Raw genomic sequence first — 21,734 nt, forward strand, 5'->3', positions numbered from 1 at the left:
TCATCCTAAGGTCAACATCCCCATAGTGTTCACATTTCTCTCATGTTAATGTTGTCAATACATTGAATACATGTTTAGGATATTTAGTATGTTTAGCTTTCTCTGTGAGAAGCAAGTTCATTTAAAATGTAACTTGGTTTTTATAGGTAAAACATTTCAATGTTGTTAACACACAGTAACCAAAAACCTAATTTGCATATGAGCTGACTAGGTGAAAAATCTCTTGATGTGCTCTTGAGCAAGGTACTTAACCTAATTTATCCTGTAAGTCACTCTGGACAAGAGTGTCTGCTAAATATGTACAGTGAGTGTGTGGAATAGGTTAGGTAGTTAAGACGATGCACTTCAGCTCACTACCAATTCCACACTCAACTTTCCCAGGGGGCAGCAGCAACCTTGTCCAAGTGCTAAGCCTGGTTGATAACGAGACAGGTGCTAAGCCTGGTTGATAAAGGGACAGGTGCTGCCAATTAAGGTGATTGTCCTGCAGTATCTAATGACTACCAGCTGCAATCAATTAATTGACAATTGACTACCTTTGTGGGTGTGGATACACCAAACATTTCTGTTGACCAAAAAAACATCAGCTGAATCTCACACTAGCCTAGTGGTTACGAAGCCAGGTTGTAATTTTCACAGGAATAAATTACCTGAATGCAGAGCAATGAAGTTGATGGTTGGGGTTTTGACTGGTTTCTGGTTTTTAGACGGGCTTTATCTCAGAGTTGATGTTTTTGTAGCCAAGTTTCATAGTTCAGTGTTTTATGGAGGGGGAAAAGGAACATTCCGGAAAAATAGATATTGGTGACTGTGAAGTAGTTTTTTATTTTGTTGGGGAGGTGTTAGGTAGTTCAGAGAGCACACTATATCTCACTACCACTTCAAAATCAGTAGGCTAGTTATTGGTTTCATAACTGTGTGAGTGTGTGCATATGTTATATAACCAAAATATTTCACACTTATTGTGATACTCATGGTCATCAGTGACCAATGTGTGGGAAGTTGTTTTGACTTGGGCCTCTATGGAGCTATGGTCTAATGGAGTGTAAAGCAAAAAGCACTTAGGACTTTTTTCTGAAAATCACTTTCCAGTGAGTCACATTTCACAGCTGTAAACACACAATTCTATTCTCACTTTATCTCCAAGACCTTTCAACGATTCAATCATCGATTTTGCATCTCTCACTGCTGTCTACTTTAAAACTTTGCTCTGAGAATATTTGGATGTTTGCCAGAGCCAATCCCATTTTCTTCCGGGAACTTTAGAGGCATTTTGCATGGTTCTATCAATTATGTATGTTTTCATATACAGGTGTCTCTCGTGGGGTCCGTTACCTAACGTAGGCCTACGACTATTATGACATCATAACCACACGCACTCTCTTGGGGACACCGTGGAATTGATACGAGACATACCGTGATTAAGGCAAGCGCAGCGGTGTAAACGACCACATAAGTAGTTTTGGGGGGTATCTGTACATACTTTTAAGGAATGTAGTGAAGTAAAAGTTGTCAAAAATATAAATAGTAACGTAAAGTACAGATACTCCCAAAAACGTGCTTGAAAGTATTTTTACCTAAGTACTTTACACCACTGGTTATAGCCCTATTTGAATGGGTGTTACTAGAGACGTTGGATTTGTAATTATTATCCAAGGATATGCGTTATTCCAGAGGACGATTCACACAAGATGAGTTCGTTTTTCCAAACTATATTTTTGTTCAGTGCATTTAAATTGAAGTGTGATCATACTGATTATTTTAGTGATCCATCCATGGCAGAGCTACCATTCGTTAGGTTCTCCAACCCTAATCTTGGGCATCTGATTAATTAGCTGGATGATAAACTGAATCAGGTTAGTTAAAAGTGGGGTTGGAGCAAAACCTATAGGAAGGTAGCTATCCAGGAACAGAATTGGAGAGCCCTCACCTATGCCATAAAACAGGGTTGAATTAAATAGCCTAAACTATAGAAAACACATTTTATTGCAAATTTAGGCCTAATTAAACTGATACATTTGGCGATGTTAAACTTATATTCACTGGCACAACGAATAATACCTTAACCGTACACCATAGTGATTGCCTCGTAAATTGACCAAAAGTATATTTTAGGCTTTGTTAGATACAGATTACCAAGATATAGCCTATGCGAACGACACTGACTGACTGTCTATCTGCCTGCCCTGATCCTCTCTCTCCCTCGCCTGCTCCTCTTCGCTAGTGTTTGGTCTTCGGTCTGTTGTGTGTAGAATAGCTCAGCCCACTCATTGATTGTCCCTACATTGCAAGACAAGAAATTCCTATAGCCTACATTTAATGTTTACCGATGCACGGTTCCGACTGTTTGCATCTCTATCTATCGCTAGCTCGCTCTTTGCTGTGAGAGTTTTGTTTTTGAAATATACAAGGGAAATAGTTTCCTCCGTTGCAAAAAATACTGAATCTTAGGAGTCGAGGAGTCAATTCCGAATCTTGACACCCAGAAATGCGAGTCGGCGGGCAAGGACTCGAGGAATCGATTAGATGAGGTGCCGTCAACTTCGCCTGATGACTTGTGTTTGACAGCGACGCTCTGCTGTGGAAAGGTAGGTTACATGTTACGTTTTTTGAAACCGAAATTAACAGGTAATTCTAGTTCTAGACTATTCAAATATTCACAAAGTTATGTCTCTTTAACATATTTACGGAGCCTATGGGCTGTATCTTCTTCCAGTGGACAATACTGTAAGTTGTTTTGCTTGTGCCTAGTCTACATGAAATGGTATTGTAAGCAATTTCACTAAGAAATGATGTCTTTTTTGTTGTTGTCTACTATAGATGTGTTTTGTTTGCGTATTGCTGTTCTTACAGCCTCGTGATGGAATTGTATTTTCGAATTAATTGTGTCAAACTGTCTAGCAATCCCAAGCTTAGCCTAAAACAATAAGGGTAGAACTGGCCATGGGACCATCCCAGCTAGCACATTTGTAACACGCCATATCATTGCATGACTCCAAATTTACTTTGATATGATGGTTATTCTGAATATTTGGATAAAATACAGGAAGAAAAATACAGAAAAATATATACTTTTAGTAAACGTTCTGTTAAAGTAATGAAATGCGAAGAAAATAACATTATTTTGTCAAGTTTCTTAAATGTGTTGAGAATGTTCCATGGCAAGCAATTCCCAGAACATTGTGGGAAGTATAGTATGCGAAATAACCATAGGACAACCACGCTCTCACCAAGCTCTAAGAAACATGGATCTCAGAACGTTATGCTAGCTGGCATGTATGTTTCCTCAGCCCCATGTTCCCTCAGCTCTACGTTTCCTCAGTATTTCCCTCACGCTATGTTCCCTCAGCCCCATCTTTACTCAGCCTTGTGTTCCCTCAGTTCTATCTTCTAAACCAGGCGTTAGCAAGCCAAATGAGAGGAAAAACCGATTGTAACCCTGTTTAGGGAGGAAACATTTTTTTTTTCACATCCTTGAAGTACACAGATCTTTTGGTAACTTGATTCACTGTTGCTTGAATCAATAAATAAGGATCATCAATAACAGATCAGATGTATGTTTATTGTAACATCATTTTTGTACTTTGAAAAAAACTGCTAAGAGAAAGCATTAAACCGTTTTTACTTGAGTAATCTCAGAAAATGCAATTCTGCTGTAATATTGACAAAAGGTCATGGTCATAATGATTGAACATTATGGTCCCATACGCTTACATATTCATGGATGCTGAAAATAATCCAGATTTTTCTACCTTATAACAATAAACATTTGTGCCAATTTGATTGAAATTGGTTCTGTGGGTACTGAGTGAAAATTGGGCGGAGGGAATATAGGGCAGACCCCCAGGTCATGTGACAAAAATAAAATGTATTTGTCACATACACATGGTTAGCAGATGTTAATGCGAGTGTAGCGAAATGCTTGTGCTACTAGTTCCGACAATGCAGTAATAACCAACAAGTAATCTAGCTAACAATTCCAAAACTACTACCTTAGACACAAGTGTAAGGGGATAAAGAATATGTACATAAAGATATATGAATGAGTGATGGTACAGAGCGGCATAGGCAAGATACAGTAGATGGTATTGAGTGCAGTATATACATATGAGATGAGTATGTAAACAAAGTGGCATAGTTAAAGTGGCTAGTGATACATGTATTATATAAAGATGCAGTAGATGATATAGAGTACAGTATATACATATGAGATGAATAATGTAGGGTATGTAAACATTATATTAGGTAGCATTGTTTAAAGTGGCTAGTGATATATTTTACATTTCCCATCAATTCCCATTATTAAAGTGACTGGAGTTGAGTCAGTGTGTTGGCAGCAGCCACTCAATGTTAGTGGTGGCTGTTTAACAGTCTGATGGCCTTGAGATAGAAGCTGTTTTTCAGCCTCTCGGTCCCAGCTTTGATGCACCTGTACTGACCTCGCCTTCTGGATGATAGCGGGGTGAACAGGCAGTGGCTCGGGTGGTTGTTGTCCTTGATGATCTTTATGGCCTTCCTGTGACATCGGGTGGTGTAGGTGTCCTGGAGGGCAGGTAGTTTGCCCCCGGTGATGCGTTGTGCAGACCTCACTAACCTCTGGAGAGCCTTACGGTTGTGGGCGGAGCAGTTGCCGTACCAGGCGGTGATACAGCCTGACAGGATGCTCTCGATTGTGCATATGTAGAAGTTTGTGAGTGCTTTTGGTGACAAGCTGAATTTCTTCAGCCTCCTGGGGTTGAAGAGGCGCTGCTGCGCCTTCTTCACGATGCTGTCTGTGTGGGTGGACCAATTCAGTTTGTCTGTGATGTGTACGCCGAGGAACTTAAAACTTACTACCCTCTCCACTACTGTTCCATCAATGTGGATAGGGGGGTGTTCCCTCTGCTGTTTCCTGAAGTCCACAATCATCTCCTTAGTTTTGTTGACGTTGAGTGTGAGGTTATTTTCCTAAACACCACACTCCGAGGGCCCTCACCTCCTCCCTGTAGGCCGTCTCGTCGTTGTTGGTAATCAAGCCTACCACTGTTGTGTCGTCCGCAAACTTGATGATTGAATTGGAGGCGTGCGTGGCCACGCAGTCGTGGGTGAACAGGGAGTACAGGAGAGGGCTCAGAACGCACCCTTGTGGGGCCCCAGTGTTGAGGATCAGCGGGGTGGAAATGTTGTTGCCTACCCTCACCACCTGGGGGTGCAACGATGCAGTAGGCCCTATAGGCTATTTTAAACTGGTTAGGCTACTGTAAATTGACCACAGCCAGACTTATAAAACTATACATTACCGTAAACGGTTCTCATTTAAACAATTTGAAAGCTCTTGCAGTTCTCATTTAAACAATTTGAAAGCTCTTACATAAAACTCAAATCTATATTCACATGTCATAAAACTGTTGACTGAACACAGCGCACCTGTTGCCAATTTATTTGTTTTCTTAAATAAAATAAATAAAACATTATTTAACTAGGCAAGTCAGTTAAGACCACATTCTTATTTACAATGATGGCTTACTTATCCTGCTGCCTATTCTCTGAAACTGTTGAGCATTTGATATTATTTTCTAGTAGATGTAGAGACCGATTGTTAACACCGATGAGAGGGCATCTGACAGACAATATCAGATTTCATATTCAAAATGTGATAAAAAAAACAACATTTTTGTTATTATGGAAAGATGCTCCTTTCCTAACTACTAGAAATTGCAAGGAAATTGGAGACTGACTACATTAGATGATAGCGCCATGATTAAGCTTTTCCTGACCTCATGATCTGAAAAGGAAAAGCATAATATCGTAATTTAGGCCTTTTAGAGGTGGACTGCAACTAAGCGCATGCATTAAAAATGGCACAATCCATACATACACTATTATTCCTGTTGTAATTAATAATTGTTGTAATACTAGTTGTCGTCTTTAATTTCCTGTCCTCTCTCTTTTTGGTGCATTTATCCAGTGGTAATCGATTCTCATTAGTTGGAAAACAAAATTGAATGAGTACAGAAATGAGCATTATGATAGTGGCTGAGTGCTTCAGTGTAATTACTCTCGTGACGGTGTAGTCAAATCATGGAGGTAGACGGGGAAGACTGGAGCCTGGTTGCAACATCTCCCTCATAATGCATGCCATTCCTTCAAGGAATACAGGCGATACCTGATACCGGTTTGCATCCTGGTCCCAGAAAGACTGGAGGTCAAGCCATAGCTGGAAGGGTCTCGCATAGGAAACAAAATCAATAACTACATCTCAGCAACCCCAACTATCTACTAAGCCACTAATATTGAGCTGAACCCTTCTCTCTCTCTCTCTCTCTCTCTCTCTCTCTCTCTCTCTCTCTCTCTCTCTCTCTCTCTCTGTTCAATATTTGATTGGTAGAGCATATGACGTTCTGGCCGCAGTGATTTGGGTTCATACCTTCATTGCATTTAGAACAAGTTCACTCATTCTAGGATGTCATTTGGACAATCTGTTTCCTTTTTTTTCTCCATTTTGGATATTTCAGGTCCAAGCCAAAATATGTTTAAAGGGTAGAATTTGATAGTGCATGTGTTTCCTGGGGTTGTATAACACCATCCTCAAATTCTGTTAGCATTCACTATTTGCGCCTCCCGTATATCCCCATGATAGTCTCTAATTTTACCAGTAGGCTTTGTAATTTCCATTTTGTTTGATGGCAATAGTGAATGACCAGTAAACTGACCTCTGAAAAGTCCGTTTTAATTAAGGACATCATTAAGTACATTTTGACGTAACGTTAACATAGCTGCATTTCCTGCCAAGAGATACTACAGGCTATGACAGTTATGTTTGTGTGTTCACTAGCTCCCACACTATGGAATCCATGGGGTTAAAGTCTCGATCAACCATAAATTATAGTTGTCTAGAAAGGCTTGATTAAAGGGATAATCCACCCTAAAAATAAAATTAACACATGTTGCTACCAACCTTGTTATAGCTGCAACATTAAACATTTGTTTTTACATAGTGTTATTTAACACTAACACTGTTAATCATATGAATTAGTGGTTTGGGATAGATTATCCCAATATGATAAAAGATTGCAGTCAGAATCCAATATAACTGCAGTTAGTGTGACGTGGTAAGGTTGGACCAAGGTGCAGAGAAAAGACCAGACGAAAAATCTGTGGTTAAAGATAAACACAATACTTTACTGAGAAACTGTAGCCGCAGGATCACAGTACAGTTGGGGAAAAAATAAAACGTCTTGAAAACTCGCTCAGGAAACGACCGCACACTGTAAACAATTCAAGCTTCTGCTACATAGGAAAACAGAAAACGCAACTCTTTTAACAGGGAAACAATCATGAAATAATAAGACACATCGGAGTCCAATAAAAGTCCCTAGGGTGGTCTCTGCCACCCCCTGGTGCCAGGAGGAACCATGATAGTTATAGTGCAGTATAACTGCATTATACTGCAAATACTGCCTCCAAAATAACCTTTTTTTATTGCAGTATAACTGAAGGTCAACTGCAGTACACTCCAGTTATTCTGCAATTACTGCATTCAAAGTATCACAGTCAACTGCAGTTAGTGCTCTTTTACTGCAGTTTCAAAACGGCAATCTTTTTTTGTAAGGGGTCTGCTGTTTAAACAGTGTCCGCATGTTAAGATAAGCCAGGTGGCAACAGCCTGATCACTCTGTTTAATAAAAGTGTAAATGTAGCAATCAGGCTGGTTCCACCAGTCTATGGAATTTTTTTCAGTAGTGGGGGGGATTAATACAAGTTACATATTTCAATTAAAAAAAATATATATATATATATATGTGTAGCGTCAGCTAGTGGTAGTCGGCTATATGCCTGCCTGTATTTTTCATCCTGTAGCTTGTTCTCCATCTTATTTTTAATAGTAAATTGAGACAACATGTTTTCAGCACTTTTATTTCCATGACTGATCAAAACTAATTTACTTGTTTTGTTTCTTGTGTAATCCATTATGTACATGATCTTATACTGGATTAATGGATTAAGCCTACATTTGTGTTAACTGTAAATTCTTTAGTTATGCTCCACCTTTCCCTCCATCTTCGTTCCAATAGTTTATATATTTTTCTAAGAGACAGTCAGTTGGATATGCTCTCTACAAGGTTTTGTATATCTTCCTTATCATATGAACATCATTTTCTGACTCAAATAAGATTCCCTCAAGGTTGCTCTGATGACCAAAACATTTCAAATCAATATTTTCTGATATGTAACTTAAGTTGCATGTATTTGAAACTATCTACACTGGTCAGTCCAAAATTACTTTTTAATTCTGTCATTGATTTTTTTTTTTACATTTCCTCTTACCAAATCATTTACCTTTTTTGATAATATATAAATATGCCAATGACTGGAATGAATTGCAAAAATCAAGGAAGCTGGAGTCTTATATCTCCCTCTCTAACTTTAAGCATCAGCTGCACATCTATCACTCCAGTATTAATGCTAAATTGTAATTATTTTGCCTCTATGGTCTATTTATTGCCTACCTCCCTACTCTTCTACATTTGCACACACTGTACATAGATTTGTCTTTTCTTTTGTGTTATTGACTAAGTTTGTTTTATGTGTAACTCTGTGTTGTTTTTTGTCGCACTGCTTTGCTTTAACTTGGCCAGGTCGCAGTTGTAAACGAGAACTTGTTCTCAACTGGCCTTCCTGGTTAAATAAAGGTTAAATAAAAAAAATGTAAGTCTTTTTATTTGATTCCAAAAACAAAACAAACTTATAAACTCTGCAAAAAAAAAAAATTCCTCTCACTATCAACTGCATTTATTTTCAGCAACTTGCTTGGGCCAAGAAACACGAGCAATGGACATTAAACCGGTGTAAATCTGTCCTTTTGGTCTGACGAGTCAAAATGTATGATTTTTGGTTCCAACCACCATGTCTTTGTGAGATGCAGAGTAGGTGAACGGATGATCTCCACATGTGTGGTTCCCACCGTGAAGCATGGAGGAGGACGTGTGATGATGTGCTTTGCTTGTAACACTGTCAATGATAACCAGCATGGCTACCACAGCATTCTGCAGTGACACGCCATCCCACCTGGTTTGTGCTTAGTGGGACTATCATTTGTTTTTCAACAGGACAATGACCCACCACACCTCCAGTCTGTGTAAGGGTTATTTGACCAAGAAGGCGAGTGATGGAGTGCTGCATCAGATGACCAGGTCTCCACGATCACCTGACCTCAACCCAATTGAGATGGTTTGGGATGAGTTGGACTGCAGAGTGAAGTAAAAGCAGCCATCAAGTGCTCAGCATATGTGGGAACTCCTTCAAGATGGAAAAGCAATCCAGGTGAAGCTGGTTGAAAGAATGCCAAAAATGTACAAGGCTGTCATCAAGGCAAAGGGTGGCTAATTTGAAGAATCTAATATATATATATTACTACATGAGTCCATATGTTATTTCATAGTTTTGATGTCTTCACTATTATTCTGCAATGAAGAAAATAAGAAAAATATAGAAAAACCCTTGAATGAACAGGTGTGTCCAAACTTTTGACCGGTACTGTACGTTTGAAGAAGGACTGCCAAGTACTGTGGTTGTTTTGTAAAGTATAGTGGATGGTGGGGGTCTACTTTGGGTGAGTTGGTCCTCTGAGAGACTGAAATGGGATTTGTGTAGGCCCCACGCACACCTCAGAAGTGTTTGATGCCCTCCCAGTCACCCCATCCCAATCCCCCAGACAGCCCCAATCCCCCAGACAGCCCCCTTTCTCACCAATAACCACCATTAAATCTTAGTTCTAATAACAAACAAGGAATACTAATGATTCAACATCCTTTCCTAATATGTCCAGAACTCATATTAATTTTACAATGGGTTTACAAGACATAAAAATATATAATTATACATTTAAGTCCTTTCTTCTCTCTCTCCCGAACCAAATCCATCCCTCTCCACCACCACCTCCCTGTTCTCCCCCCTTTACCCCACCCAAGCTTATTCCCACCTCCCACCTTTACTCCCCCTTGCCCCACCCCCAAGCCAAGCTTGTCCCACACTCCCATCCTTACCCACCTTTGCCCCCCAAGCCAAAACAAATGTTCTCATGCTCTCTCTTGTCTCTCTGCATTAGACATATAGTAAGCAATAAGTTTGGAACATCAAATTGCAATACAATTGCAGTATCATAAATACATGTAGAATCTTAAGAATCACAATACATCCTCTCGGCACCTAAGTATCATGATAATATCGTATCGTGAGGTCTCTGGCAATTCCCAGACAGTTTCCATGTTTTTCATCAGAAACTAGATGTTTGAAAGCTGTAAGTAGTTTTTGAGGTCAGTAGAGTGTAATTATTCCAGTTTTGGAATAATTACTCAGCCACAACAATTCAGCTACAACATATTATATAGTCTCTGCTGAATGGAAGTGTACACCGTTTATGATTCTGTCCTCTGAGGTAAACTGACATTTCATAAACTTTGTCTACACATTTCTGACTAAGCCAAAATTCTGTCTTCTCATTTGTCAGGGTGAAGAAAAAAGACAATGGAAATCTTCAAAATGGACTAGTTCCTCCTTCTCTTCTGAAGTGTGTTGGGAATAGCCAAACCTCCTCCAGCCACCATGAACCACTCTAACGAGTCGACCCCACTGTGCTTTTCCATCAACAGTCCCCCCTTCAACTACACCCACACCATTGCTTCCGCCTACTTCTCATCAGTGTTTAGTGCACTGGGCCTCACCTTCAACCTCATCGCCTTCGTGGTCCTCCTGAAGTCCTTCCTACGCACGCAAAGCCGGTCGCGCTCCTCCTTCCTCATCTTCCTCTGCGGCCTGGTGTTTACCGACTTCATGGGCCTCCTGGTCACCGGCTCCATCGTGGTCTCCTTCCACTTCACCCAGTTCAACTGGCGCCTCCTGGACCCGCACTGCCACTTCTGCAACTTCATGGGCATGTCTATGGTCTTCTACGGCCTGTGCCCGCTTCTGCTGGGAGCCACCATGGCCATGGAGCGTTTCGTGGGCATCAATCGACCGTTCGCCCGCTCGACCAGCATGATGACCAAGTCGCGGGCAGTGTCCATAGTGCTGCTGGTATGGGCAGGGGCGGGGTGCATCTCACTGCTGCCCCTGGTTGGTGTTGGGAGCTACCACATGCAGATACCGGGCTCCTGGTGCTTCGTTAAAATTAGCTCAGAGGCAAGCGACATGGCCTTTTGCCTGCTTTTCTCACTGGTAGGGCTGCTGTCCATCGCCGTGTCCTTCCTGCTCAATACAATAAGCGTGGTGACCCTGGTCAAGGTGTGCTGCAGCCAGGACGCTAGGCAGCGGCGCCGCGACTACGAGGTGGAGATGATGGTGCAGCTCATCTGGATCATGATGATCGCTTCCATCTGCTGGTGCCCCCTGCTGGTAAGTGGCGGCCCATGGCACTCTGTCAACACATGCACACGCAATAAAAAGTACATACAGGGCCTTCAGAAAGTATTAATATACCTTGATTTATTTCACATTTTGTTTTGTTACAGCCTGAATTCAAAATGAATCATTTTTAATTTTTCTCACCCATCTACACACAATACCCCTTAATGACAAAGTGAAAACATGTTTTTAGAAATGTTTGAAAATGTATTGAAAATGAAATACAGATATCTAATTTACAAGTATTCACACCCCTTTGGCAGCGATTACTGCTGTGAGTACTTCTGGGTAAGGCTCTAAGAGCGTTGCAGACCTGGATTGTTCAATATTTATTCTTTAAAAAATTCTTCAAGCTCTGTTAAATTGGTTGTTGATCATTGCTAGACAGCCATTTTCAAGTTTTGCTATAGATTTTCAAGCCGACTTAAGTCAAAACTAACTACGCCACTCAGGAACATTCAATGATGTCTTGGTAAACAACCCAGTATCTGTTGGAAAACAGACAATCAGTTTTTTGGGGGGGGGATTTTGCCTCTACTAAGCTCTATTTCATTTATTTTTATCCTAGTCCTTATCCTTTATCCTACAAGCATACCCATAACATGATGCAGCCACCACCATGCTTGAAATTATGAAGTGATGTGTCATGTTGGATTTGCCCCAAACATAATGCTTTGTAGTTTTACTTTAGTGACTTATTGCAAACAGATTAATGTTTTTAAATATTTTTATTCTATACATGCTTCCTTCTTTCACTCTATCATGTAGGTTAATATTGTGGAGTAACTACAATGTTATTAATCCATCCTAAGTTTTCTCATATCACAGCCATTAAACTCTCTAACTGTTTTAATGTCACCATTGGCTCATGGTTTAATCCCTGAGTGGAATCTTTCCTTATGTGGCAACTGGGTTAGTGTCACATCCTAATCTGTTTCACCTGTCTTTGTGCTCGTCTCCACCCCCCTCCATGTGTTGCCAATCTTCCCCATTGTATTTATACCTGTGTTCTCTGTTTGTCTGTTGCCAGTTCATTTTTATTTGTCAAGCCTACCAGCGCTTTTCCCTTGCTCCTGTCTGTTTCTAGTTCCAGTTTTCTAGTTCCAGTTTTCTAGTTTTCACCATTCCGCCTGCCCTGAGCCTGCCTGCCGTTTCTGTACCTTGTCACCCCACACATGAATGGTCTCAGGATGCTTTACTGTTGGCATGACACAGGACTGATGGTAGTGCTCACCTTGTCTTCTCCGGACAAGCTTTTTCCGGATGATCCAAACAATCAGAAAGGGGATTCATCAGAGAAAATGACTTTACCCCAGTCCTCAGCAGTCCAATCCCTGTACCTTTTGTAGAATATCAGCCTGTCCCTGATGTTTTTTCTGGAGAGAAGTGGCTTCTTTTGTTGCCCTTCTTGACACCAGGCCATCCTCCAAAAGTCTTCACTGTGCGTGCAGATGCACTCACACCTGCCTGCTGCCATTCCTGAGCAAGCTCTGTACTGGTGGTGCCCGATCCCGCAGCTGAATCCACTTTAGGAGACGGTCCTGGTGCTTGCTGGACTTTCTTGGGTGCCCTGAAGCCTTCTTCACAACAATTGAACCGTTGAAGTTCTTGATGATCCGATAAATGGTTGATTTAGGTGCAATCTTAATGGCAGCAATATCCTTGCCCTTTTTTTGCAAAGCAATGATGACGGCACGTGTTTCCTTGCAGGTAACCATGTTTGACAGAGGAAGAACAATGATTCCAAGCACCACCCTCCTTTTGAAGCTTCCAGTCTGTTATTTGAACTCAATCCGCATGACAGAGTGATCTCCAGCCTTGTCCTCGTCAACACTCACACTTGCGTTAACGAGAGAATCACTGACATGTCAGCTGGTCCTTTTGTGGCATGACTGAAATGCAGTGGAAGTGTTTTTTGGGGATTCATTTCATTTGCAAGGCAAAGAGAGACTTTGCAATGAATTTCAATTAATCTGATCACTCTTCATAATATTCTGGAGTATGTGCAAATTGCCATCATACAAACTGAGGCAGCAGACTTTGTGAAAATTTATATTTCTGTAATTCTCAACTTTTGGCTGTGACTGTACACACAGATCATACACGTAATGTTAGCTAGCGAGCCAGCCATGTAACATCAGCTAGCTAGCTAACAGTAAGCTTCAACTTGCAATGAAAACAACTTTCTGACGAAATTAGAAATGTATAATATTTGAAACTGTAGCTGGACTCTTACTCGGTACATGGATGAATGCTTCACAGAAGACTGCAACCCCTTTCATTATATAAGACGTCCTGTGTCATTTCTGTTTTGCTTGTACAGCTTGCTTTGCCCACCGTTGTTGTGTCAAGTCACTCTGGTTCACACTGACTGTGTGCAATGCCATAAGAATCATCTTAAGCTTTAGCCTCCACCCAAACTCTGACCATTTTACTCAGCCCTGGTTGGCTGTTTTCATGTTAGGATTACCTAGACATACTGACCAGCTCAAATAGACAGAAGCGTGCTATATGGCAGACTAATCCAAACGGATCTCTCAGCATGTCCAGCCCACACATTATATTAGCCAATCATTGCTAGCAGGAAGGTTGCTGTCTTTTTCTGTGGCTTAACCAACTAGGCTCGTAATTTTAACAATTGTATTCGTATTTACAGATGCCATACAAGTTTGTTAATAAGGCACAGGAAAGTTCACATGTTCGAGAAGGCATTTCTGCCAAAAATACATTTTGATTAAAAGTTCACGTTCAAATGGCTGTCCTGTGAAGTAGTGACCCGCAGCATACGCCTAGTTTCCTGAAACGGGTCACATGTTGGTCATGGGTCACGTTTGTGTGTATATTATATATATATATATATATTAGGTAGCACAGGTGACCAGGAAGGGTTAGCACAGGTGAGAGGAGAGCACATACAGTTCTTACTGTATCACAGATGTAGCTTATAGAATGCATCTCTCTGCACCTTTTCTACAGGAATGTGTTTTGGAGCTATTTCAATTTTATATGCGCAATACTTGGGAACTTCACCCAAAAACGTTTGGACATCTGATTTTTGTTGTGTTATGGACAGATCTCTCCTGCGCAAGTGGCTTTTCATAGGAAATCGCCACTCCAGCCACCTTCAATCAGATATGTGACCCCTGGGTTTCCATCCTGTGCCAGGAGTCAAGACTGAGGCAAATATTTTTTTTTTTATAGCACCCCTGTCTTCACTCACCCCACATTGGTTTGGGCTGTTGGGACTGTCCGGACCTCATCTCGAACCTGATCATCCAAATGCCTGAATCATTCATGCCACAATCAAAAGATGGGCTTTTCTTTATTTTCTTGTTTTGTATTGTTCAATGTTCATCATTAAACTCATTAACTGCACTTGCTTCCTGACTCATCTGCATCTACGTTACAGAAATATTGCCTCACAGAATGGAAACGGCAGCCAACCATACCTACTTCGTCAACACCACGATCAGCTGGCGCACCTGGGAACGGAGTTCTTCAACGTCTAGATTCTTCCCCAAGGGAGTCACCCCCAACGAGCGGCGGATCCTCTACCATGTGTTGACCCAGCGAACCAGCACCCCAGCCCATTCAGCAGTCTGCCCAGGTCAGCGATGCCCGTTTGTCCCTTCCAGACAAATATGATGGGACTCCATCCAAATGCTGTGCCTTCCTCCCCCAGTGCTCCCTCTATTTTGCTCATCAAACGGGAGCTCCCATCACTGAGCGCCTACTTCAACCACGACAGGAGGACCAGACTGCTGCGGAGTACGCCCTCGCCTTTCATACTGTGGCAGCATCCAGCGGATGGAATGTGCTGGTGCTCCGCACCTTATTCAGAAGGGGTTTGAGTGAGGAGGTCCAGACGTAGCTGGCATGCCGAGATGAAACTCTCTCATTGGACGCACTCATCGCAACGGCCATCTGTCTGGATAACCTCCTTCGGGAGCGTCAGCACTCCCATCGCTTATATCCCTCCTTTGTTGACTGATCTGAGTCAGAGCCTGAACCAATGGAGGTAGGGGCTACGCGTATCTCCACGGCTGAGTGATGCTGTCGAAGACAACTGGGGCGATGTCCCTATTGTGTCCAGGAGGGACAGCTTCAACTTTGTCCACTAAGTTCTAACCCGAGAGTCACTAAAGCAGAGGGACGGTCCAATGATCATCCGTCTCATGGGGTAGATCAGGGTGTGAGTATTCATCTTCACTCTCCAACAAACCTTTCTTAGTACCTATTTCAATAGCTGTCTGTCCCTCGTGTTGTTTCCACAGCTTTATTTGACTCCGGAGCCACGGGGAATTTTATTGACCAGGCCCTTGCCTCCTCCCTGAACATCATACCCGCTCTCCTCTCCGTTTTCAGTTCAAGCACTGGATAACCAACTACTGGAATCTGGCACAGTCACACACATCACAGCACTACTCACCATCACCGTGGGAGCCCAGCACCAAGAAAGCATCACCTTCCTCATTATCCAGGCACCCGTACACAAAGTCGGCCTCCCGTGGCTAAACGCCACGACCCCACCATGTCCTGGCCGAGGATGGAGATTACGGCCTGGGTACCCAGATGCCGGAAGACCTGCTTTTCCTTACCTTGTGGTTCACGTAGGTTGAGAATCCTGTGGTTTTCCTCCAGGCTGACATCCCAGAGTATTACCAGGATCTCTGGGAGGTTTTCTCCAAGACTCACGCCACCTGTCTCCCTCCTCTTTGCCCCTGGGACTGAGCCATCGACCTGCTTACAGACTCTGCGCCTCTGCACAGTCGCATCTACCCCGTCGGTGGCTGAAACCAAGTCTTTGAAGGAGCACATCCAGGAGGCTCTCCAACAAGGTTTCATCCGCCCATCCGACTCCCCTGCATTGGCTGGCTTCTTTTTCACAGTGGTGTAAAGTCCTTAAGTAAAAGTACTACTTTTAAGTCTAAGTTTTAAACGTACTACTTAAGTCAGTTTTGGGGGGTATTTGACAACGTTTACATCACTACATTTCTAAAGAAAATAATGAACTTTTTACTCCATAAATTTTCACTGACACCCAAAAGTTGTCGTTACATTTTGAATGCTTAGCAGGTTAGGAAATGTGGTCTAATTCACATACTTATTAAGAGAACATCCCTGGTAATCCCTACAGCCTCTGATCTGGCGGACTCACTAAACACGTGCTTCGTTTGTAAATTATATCTGAGTGTTGAAGTGTGCCCTATCTGTAAATTTAAAAAACTAGAAAATGTGGTTTTCTGCTTTGCTTAATATAAAGAATATGAAATAATTTATACTTTTACTTTTTATCTTAAGTATATTTGAGCTTTTTTACATTTTACTTTTACTAGTATATTTAAAAACCAAATCATTTTTGACTTTTACTCAAATAGTATTTTACTGGGTGAACTTCACTTTTACTTTAGTTATTTTCTATTAAGGTATCTTTACTTTTACTCATGCCTTTTTCCACCACTGCATCTTCGTGGTCAAGGATGGGGGTCTTCTTCTGTGTACTGACTACAGGAAGTCTCTTCCCCCTCCAGTTGGTTCCGGCCGCCATTAAACAGCTGCACGGGGCCCAATTTGTTTTACCAAGCTAGACCTGCGGAGTTCTAACAATTTGATCGGCATCTGAAAGGTATAAGGGCACCAGGCAAAACCCAGATGCAGACACAGATGGTTTGAGTCTTGATATTTATTCAACAATCCAAACGGGGTAGGCAAGAGTGATCGTGGACAGGCAATGAAGCTTTTGGTCCTGGGCAGATCACTAGGACAGGATGGCCCCCACTCCAACATCGGAAGCATCAACCTCTACCACAACGCAAATTGACGTGACTGATCTGGATGGATGAGGATGGGTGCTATGGTGAACCAATGCTTCAGGTCCACAAAGGCTCTGTCGACAGCTGGAGACCATGTGAACGGTACATTGGGAGAGGTGAGTGCAGAGAGGGGGGCCGCCAGGTTGCTGTAACCCTGAATGAAACTGTGGTAGAAGTTAACAAAATCCAGGAAACGTTGCAACTGCACCCTGGACTGGATTGGTTGAAGCCAATCCACCACTGCTTTCACCTTTCCAGGATCCATCTGGACATTTCCCTCAATGATGACATATCCCAGAAAGGGAGTATCTGGCTCATCCGTTGCCGATGATTCTCGAGGGAGCTCGGGTGGCTTCGGATCCTCTCTAAAAAACAGCCTTCGGGGACTTCCGGATACCTTCGAAGGTGAGCGAGCCACTGTGGATGAATGAGTGTGACCTAGGCCAGACCTCTTCTCGCTCCTGCGTTCCCTTAGATGTCCATCAAGTCTAATGGTGAGGGAATTGAGGTCCACCAGTAATTCCCGAGCATCTAGCTCATCTTTTACCACCTAGGATAATCCGTGAAGAAAGGTATCGAAAAGAGACTCAGGATTCCAGGCACACTCGGCGCCCAACGTGCGAAAGTCAACAGAGTAGTCTGCCACACTACGGGAGTCTTTTGGGCCACCTCTCTCCCGGATACCGGAGAATCGAACACCTTCCTCACCTCTGCCATGAAATCCTCCAGATGATGACAAATGTCGGATTGTTTCTGCCAAACTGACGTAGCCCAGGAGAACACCCTTCCCGACATTATCGGTCCGAAGGAAACAAAGATGACTTTGGCTCAAAAATAAGAGAGCACTGAGACCGAAAACCCCAGCAGGTACCAGGATCCCCAGAGTATCGCTCCGGAGGAGGTAAGCGTGGTTCTCGGGGAGCCGGAGTAGGCTGTGCAAATTCACCACTAATAGGGAAAAAGTTACTGTGTGGTTGGGGGTTCTCAGAGGTGGCAGGCTGCCTAATAACTAACTCCCTGATTTTGCTCCATAATATCCTTAAAACCTTACTCGTGGCATTCCGTCAGGGAACAAAGCCCTTCCAAAAGGTCCGGTAGTAACTCTTCATGCCTCCCAATGGTGGCTCCCTGCATGGAGACAGCGTGGCGAAGCTGGTCCAAGTCTGCTGGGTCTGTCATGGCCAGTTCGTACTATAAGGGCACAAGGCGAGACCAGCAGAGTGTCTGGGCACAACGAGTACTTGGTGATGCCTTATGGTGTAACCAATGCTCCATCGGTGTTTCAGGCATTTGTGAACGAGGTGTTTCGGGACATGCTTGGGCGCCAGGTGGTCGTGTATATCGACGAAATCCTGATCTACTCGGACACCTTGGAGTAGAACATCGCCAACATCCAGGTAGTCCCGGGATGCCTCCTGAGAACCATTTGTACGTGAAAGCGGAGAAGTGCCAGTTCAATCAGGTCGCTGTCTCCTTCTTGGCATATCGGACCAGCCCGCAATGAGTTGTTATGGAGGAAAGAAAGGTAGATGTGGTCAGGTCATGGCCAGACCCAACCACCATAAAGGGACTACAATGGTTTTTGGGGTTTGCCAACTTTTACCGCCGCTTCATCAGGAACTTCAGCTCCATCGCTTCTCCTCTCACCTCTCTCCTCAGAGATGGTCCTCGAAAGTTGGCGTGGAATCCTGCAGCTGATGAGACCTTCCGCCTGCTGAAGGGGCATTTCACCTCCGCCCCATTGCTGAAACACCCAGACCCTACACTGCCATTCATGCTGGTATTTTGCGGGTACTATTTAATGAATCTGCCAGTTGAGTACTTGTGAGGCGTCTGTTTCTCAAAATAGACACTCTTGCTCAGTTGTGCACCAGGGCCTCCCACTTCCCTTTCTATTCTGGTGAGGGCCAGTTTGCGCTGTTCTGTGAAGGGAGTAGTACACAGCGTTGTACCAGATCTTCAGTTTTTTGGTAATTTCTCGCATGGAATAGCCTTCATTTCTCAGAACAAGAATAGACTGCATTTCAGAAGAAAATTATTTGTTTCTAGCCTTTTTGAGCCTGTAATCGAACCCACAAATGCTGATGCTCCAGATACTCAACTAGTCTAAAGAAGGCCAGTTGTATTGCTTCTTTAATCAAGACAACAGTTTTCAGCTGTGCTAACATAATTGCAAAAGGGTTTTCCAATGATCAATTAGCCTTTTTAAAATGATACACTTGGATTAGCTAACACAACATGCCATTGGAACACAGGAGGGATGGTTGCTGATAATGGGCCTTCAGATATGTAGATATTCCATAAAAAATCAGACGTTTCCAGTTATAATAGTCATTTACAACATTAACCATGTCTACACTCTTTCTGATCAATTTGATGTTATTTTAATGGGCAAACAATTTGCTTTTCTTTCAAAAACAAGGTCATTTCTAAGTGACCCCAAACTTTTTTGAAACGTGAAGTGTATATATTTTCTTTAAATTACGGCACATGCCCTTGTGCCCCCTATGGGCATGACTCCTCCGACCGCATTGACTCACTGGCTGTTAGCTGCAGTTCTGAGACACTAAGTCCCTTTGGGTCTGTTAGTATTTTTGACATACAGATGTAGGATTTTTAATTGTATCACTCTTTTGTTGCTAAAAAATGTCAACTTGTAGTGTATTCAAGGTTTTAAAAGGATTCTAAAGTTTGTGATTTCCACTTTAAAATGACAGACTTGATTTGCAAAAAAATGTATCAACCCATACAAAAAAAAAGTCCATTATTTGTAGTACACACAATTCCTATTTTCTGTTGCTGCAGGATTATTTTCCTGCGGTAGCAAACCGGCTCAAATTAAGATCCTACAATTGCATTAGATGCATCTGTAAAATGCAAATTATTTGCTGAACACAAGTGCATATGTTATGCCTGAGGAGTCGCGCTTGTTAGCATATCTAGCTGCTCCCAAAAGAGAGTGTTGTTGCCCTGGCGCTAATGGGACTAGCAATAAGGACGCTTGGGCCAGTGCCTCAGAGGCCCGGCCCAAATTAGCCCAGCAATGTACTCCCTGGGTGGACAGAGTCCTGGTCTCAGACATCTGTTTGTGTATGTATGTGTGAAGGCCGAAGCTGCTGCACTTGTGTGTTCAAATGACTGATGACAACTCTCACTCTTCCTCTCACTTCCTCTGTCCTTCTATCTGTTGTTTTTATTTTCCCTCTTCTCATTGTCTGTCTGTAAATGGTTTGTCTTTCCTTCTCTCTCCTTATTCTGTCCTTTTCTCTCTATGTATATCCATCTCTCATCCTTTTCTGTCTTTCTCTCTGTCCTTCTATTTCTTTCCCTATTACTTTATTTTTCTTTGTCTCTCTATCTACCGCTCTCTCCTCCACCCATTCCTTCCCCTTACACTCCACAGGTGTTTATTACAAAGACTGTGTTTTCGGGGAGCCCACTCCGGATCCACTACCTGCTGCTCTTCATTCGCTTCGCCACCTGGAACCAAATCCTGGACCCCTGGGTGTACATCCTGTTTCGCCGCGCTGTCCTCAAGCGCCTCTACCCCCGCTGGGACTGGTCCCGGGGCTCCATCAGGACCCTGTACCCCTCCTTTGTTGGTACCGTCTGCCGGCTGACCCGTGCCTCCGTGGGCAGCGACCCGCTAGGGGGAAGCGATGGGGGTGTGTCGGTCAAAGAGGAATGCAAACCCCAGTCGTTTAATGTGGCTCCACCTTCACCGCCTTGACTGGTTCCTGTTGTGCTTTGGTGTTCATCTTCGTCGGTGGAGTTGTTATTTCAGAATCAACTTTATTTTACTTGGTGATATAGTGCTGTTAGTGATAGACAACATTTAGAAACAGAATAGAGACAACGGAGTTTAAAAATAGTTTACATACACTACCGGTCAAAAGTTTTTGAACACCTACTCATTCAAGGGTTTTCCTTTATTTGTAAAATGTTCCACATTGTAGAATAGTGAAGACAACTATGGAAAAACACATATGGAATCAAGTAGTAACCAAAGTGTTAAACAAATCAAAATATATTTTATATTTGAGATTCTTCAAAGTAGTCACGCAAAGTAGTCACTTGTTGGCTGCTTTTCCTTCACTCTCCGGTCCGACTCATCCCAAACCCTATCAATTGGGTTGAGGTTGGGGGATTGTGGAGACCAGGTCATCTGATGCAGCACTCCATCACTTTCCTTCTTGGTAAAATAGTCCTTACACAGCCTGGAGGTGTTCTGTTGAAAAACAAAGTATAGTCCCACTAAGCCCAAACCAGATGGGATGGCATATTGCTGCAGAATGCTGTGGTAGCCATGCTGGTTAAGTGTACCTTGAATTCTAAATAAATCAGTGTCACCAGCAAAGCACCCCACACCATAACACCTCCTTCTCCATGCTTTAAGCTGGGAAATACACATGCGGAGATAATCCGTTCACCCACATCGCTTCTCACAAAGACACGACGGTTGGAACCAAAAATCTCAAATTTGGACTCCCAACCAAAAGACAAATTTCCACTGGTGTAATGTCTAATTGCTCGTGTTTC

The 21,734-nt window shown here is 42.7% G+C and overlaps 1 protein-coding gene across 3 annotated transcripts; it reads left to right on the forward strand.

The window, feature by feature from the left end:
- The first annotated feature begins 648 nt into the window (after positions 1 to 648).
- Positions 649 to 21,146, forward strand: LOC109902266 (thromboxane A2 receptor-like). Of its 3 annotated transcripts, XR_004202437.1 has the most exons (4): positions 649 to 2,588; positions 10,490 to 11,373; positions 14,456 to 15,574; positions 15,748 to 16,549. XR_004202437.1 is itself a non-coding variant. In XM_031786419.1 (3 exons), the coding sequence occupies exons 2-3, from the start codon at positions 10,585 to 10,587 to the stop codon at positions 14,558 to 14,560; spliced, it is 894 nt and encodes a 297-aa protein (XP_031642279.1). In that variant the 5' UTR covers positions 649 to 2,588; positions 10,490 to 10,584; the 3' UTR covers positions 14,561 to 16,549. The 3 variants fall into 3 exon arrangements, 2 of the variants coding, with proteins under 2 accessions (XP_031642279.1, XP_020354090.1); XM_031786419.1 differs by having other exon boundaries at positions 14,456 to 16,549; XM_020498501.2 differs by lacking the exons at positions 14,456 to 15,574; positions 15,748 to 16,549 and adding an exon at positions 20,599 to 21,146 and having other exon boundaries at positions 1,334 to 2,588.
- Positions 21,147 to 21,734: the final 588 nt, after the last annotated feature.

The sequence above is a fragment of the Oncorhynchus kisutch genome, linkage group LG13 (assembly GCF_002021735.2).
Source record: "Oncorhynchus kisutch isolate 150728-3 linkage group LG13, Okis_V2, whole genome shotgun sequence".
In the NCBI taxonomy this organism is placed as follows: Eukaryota; Metazoa; Chordata; class Actinopteri; order Salmoniformes; family Salmonidae; genus Oncorhynchus; species Oncorhynchus kisutch.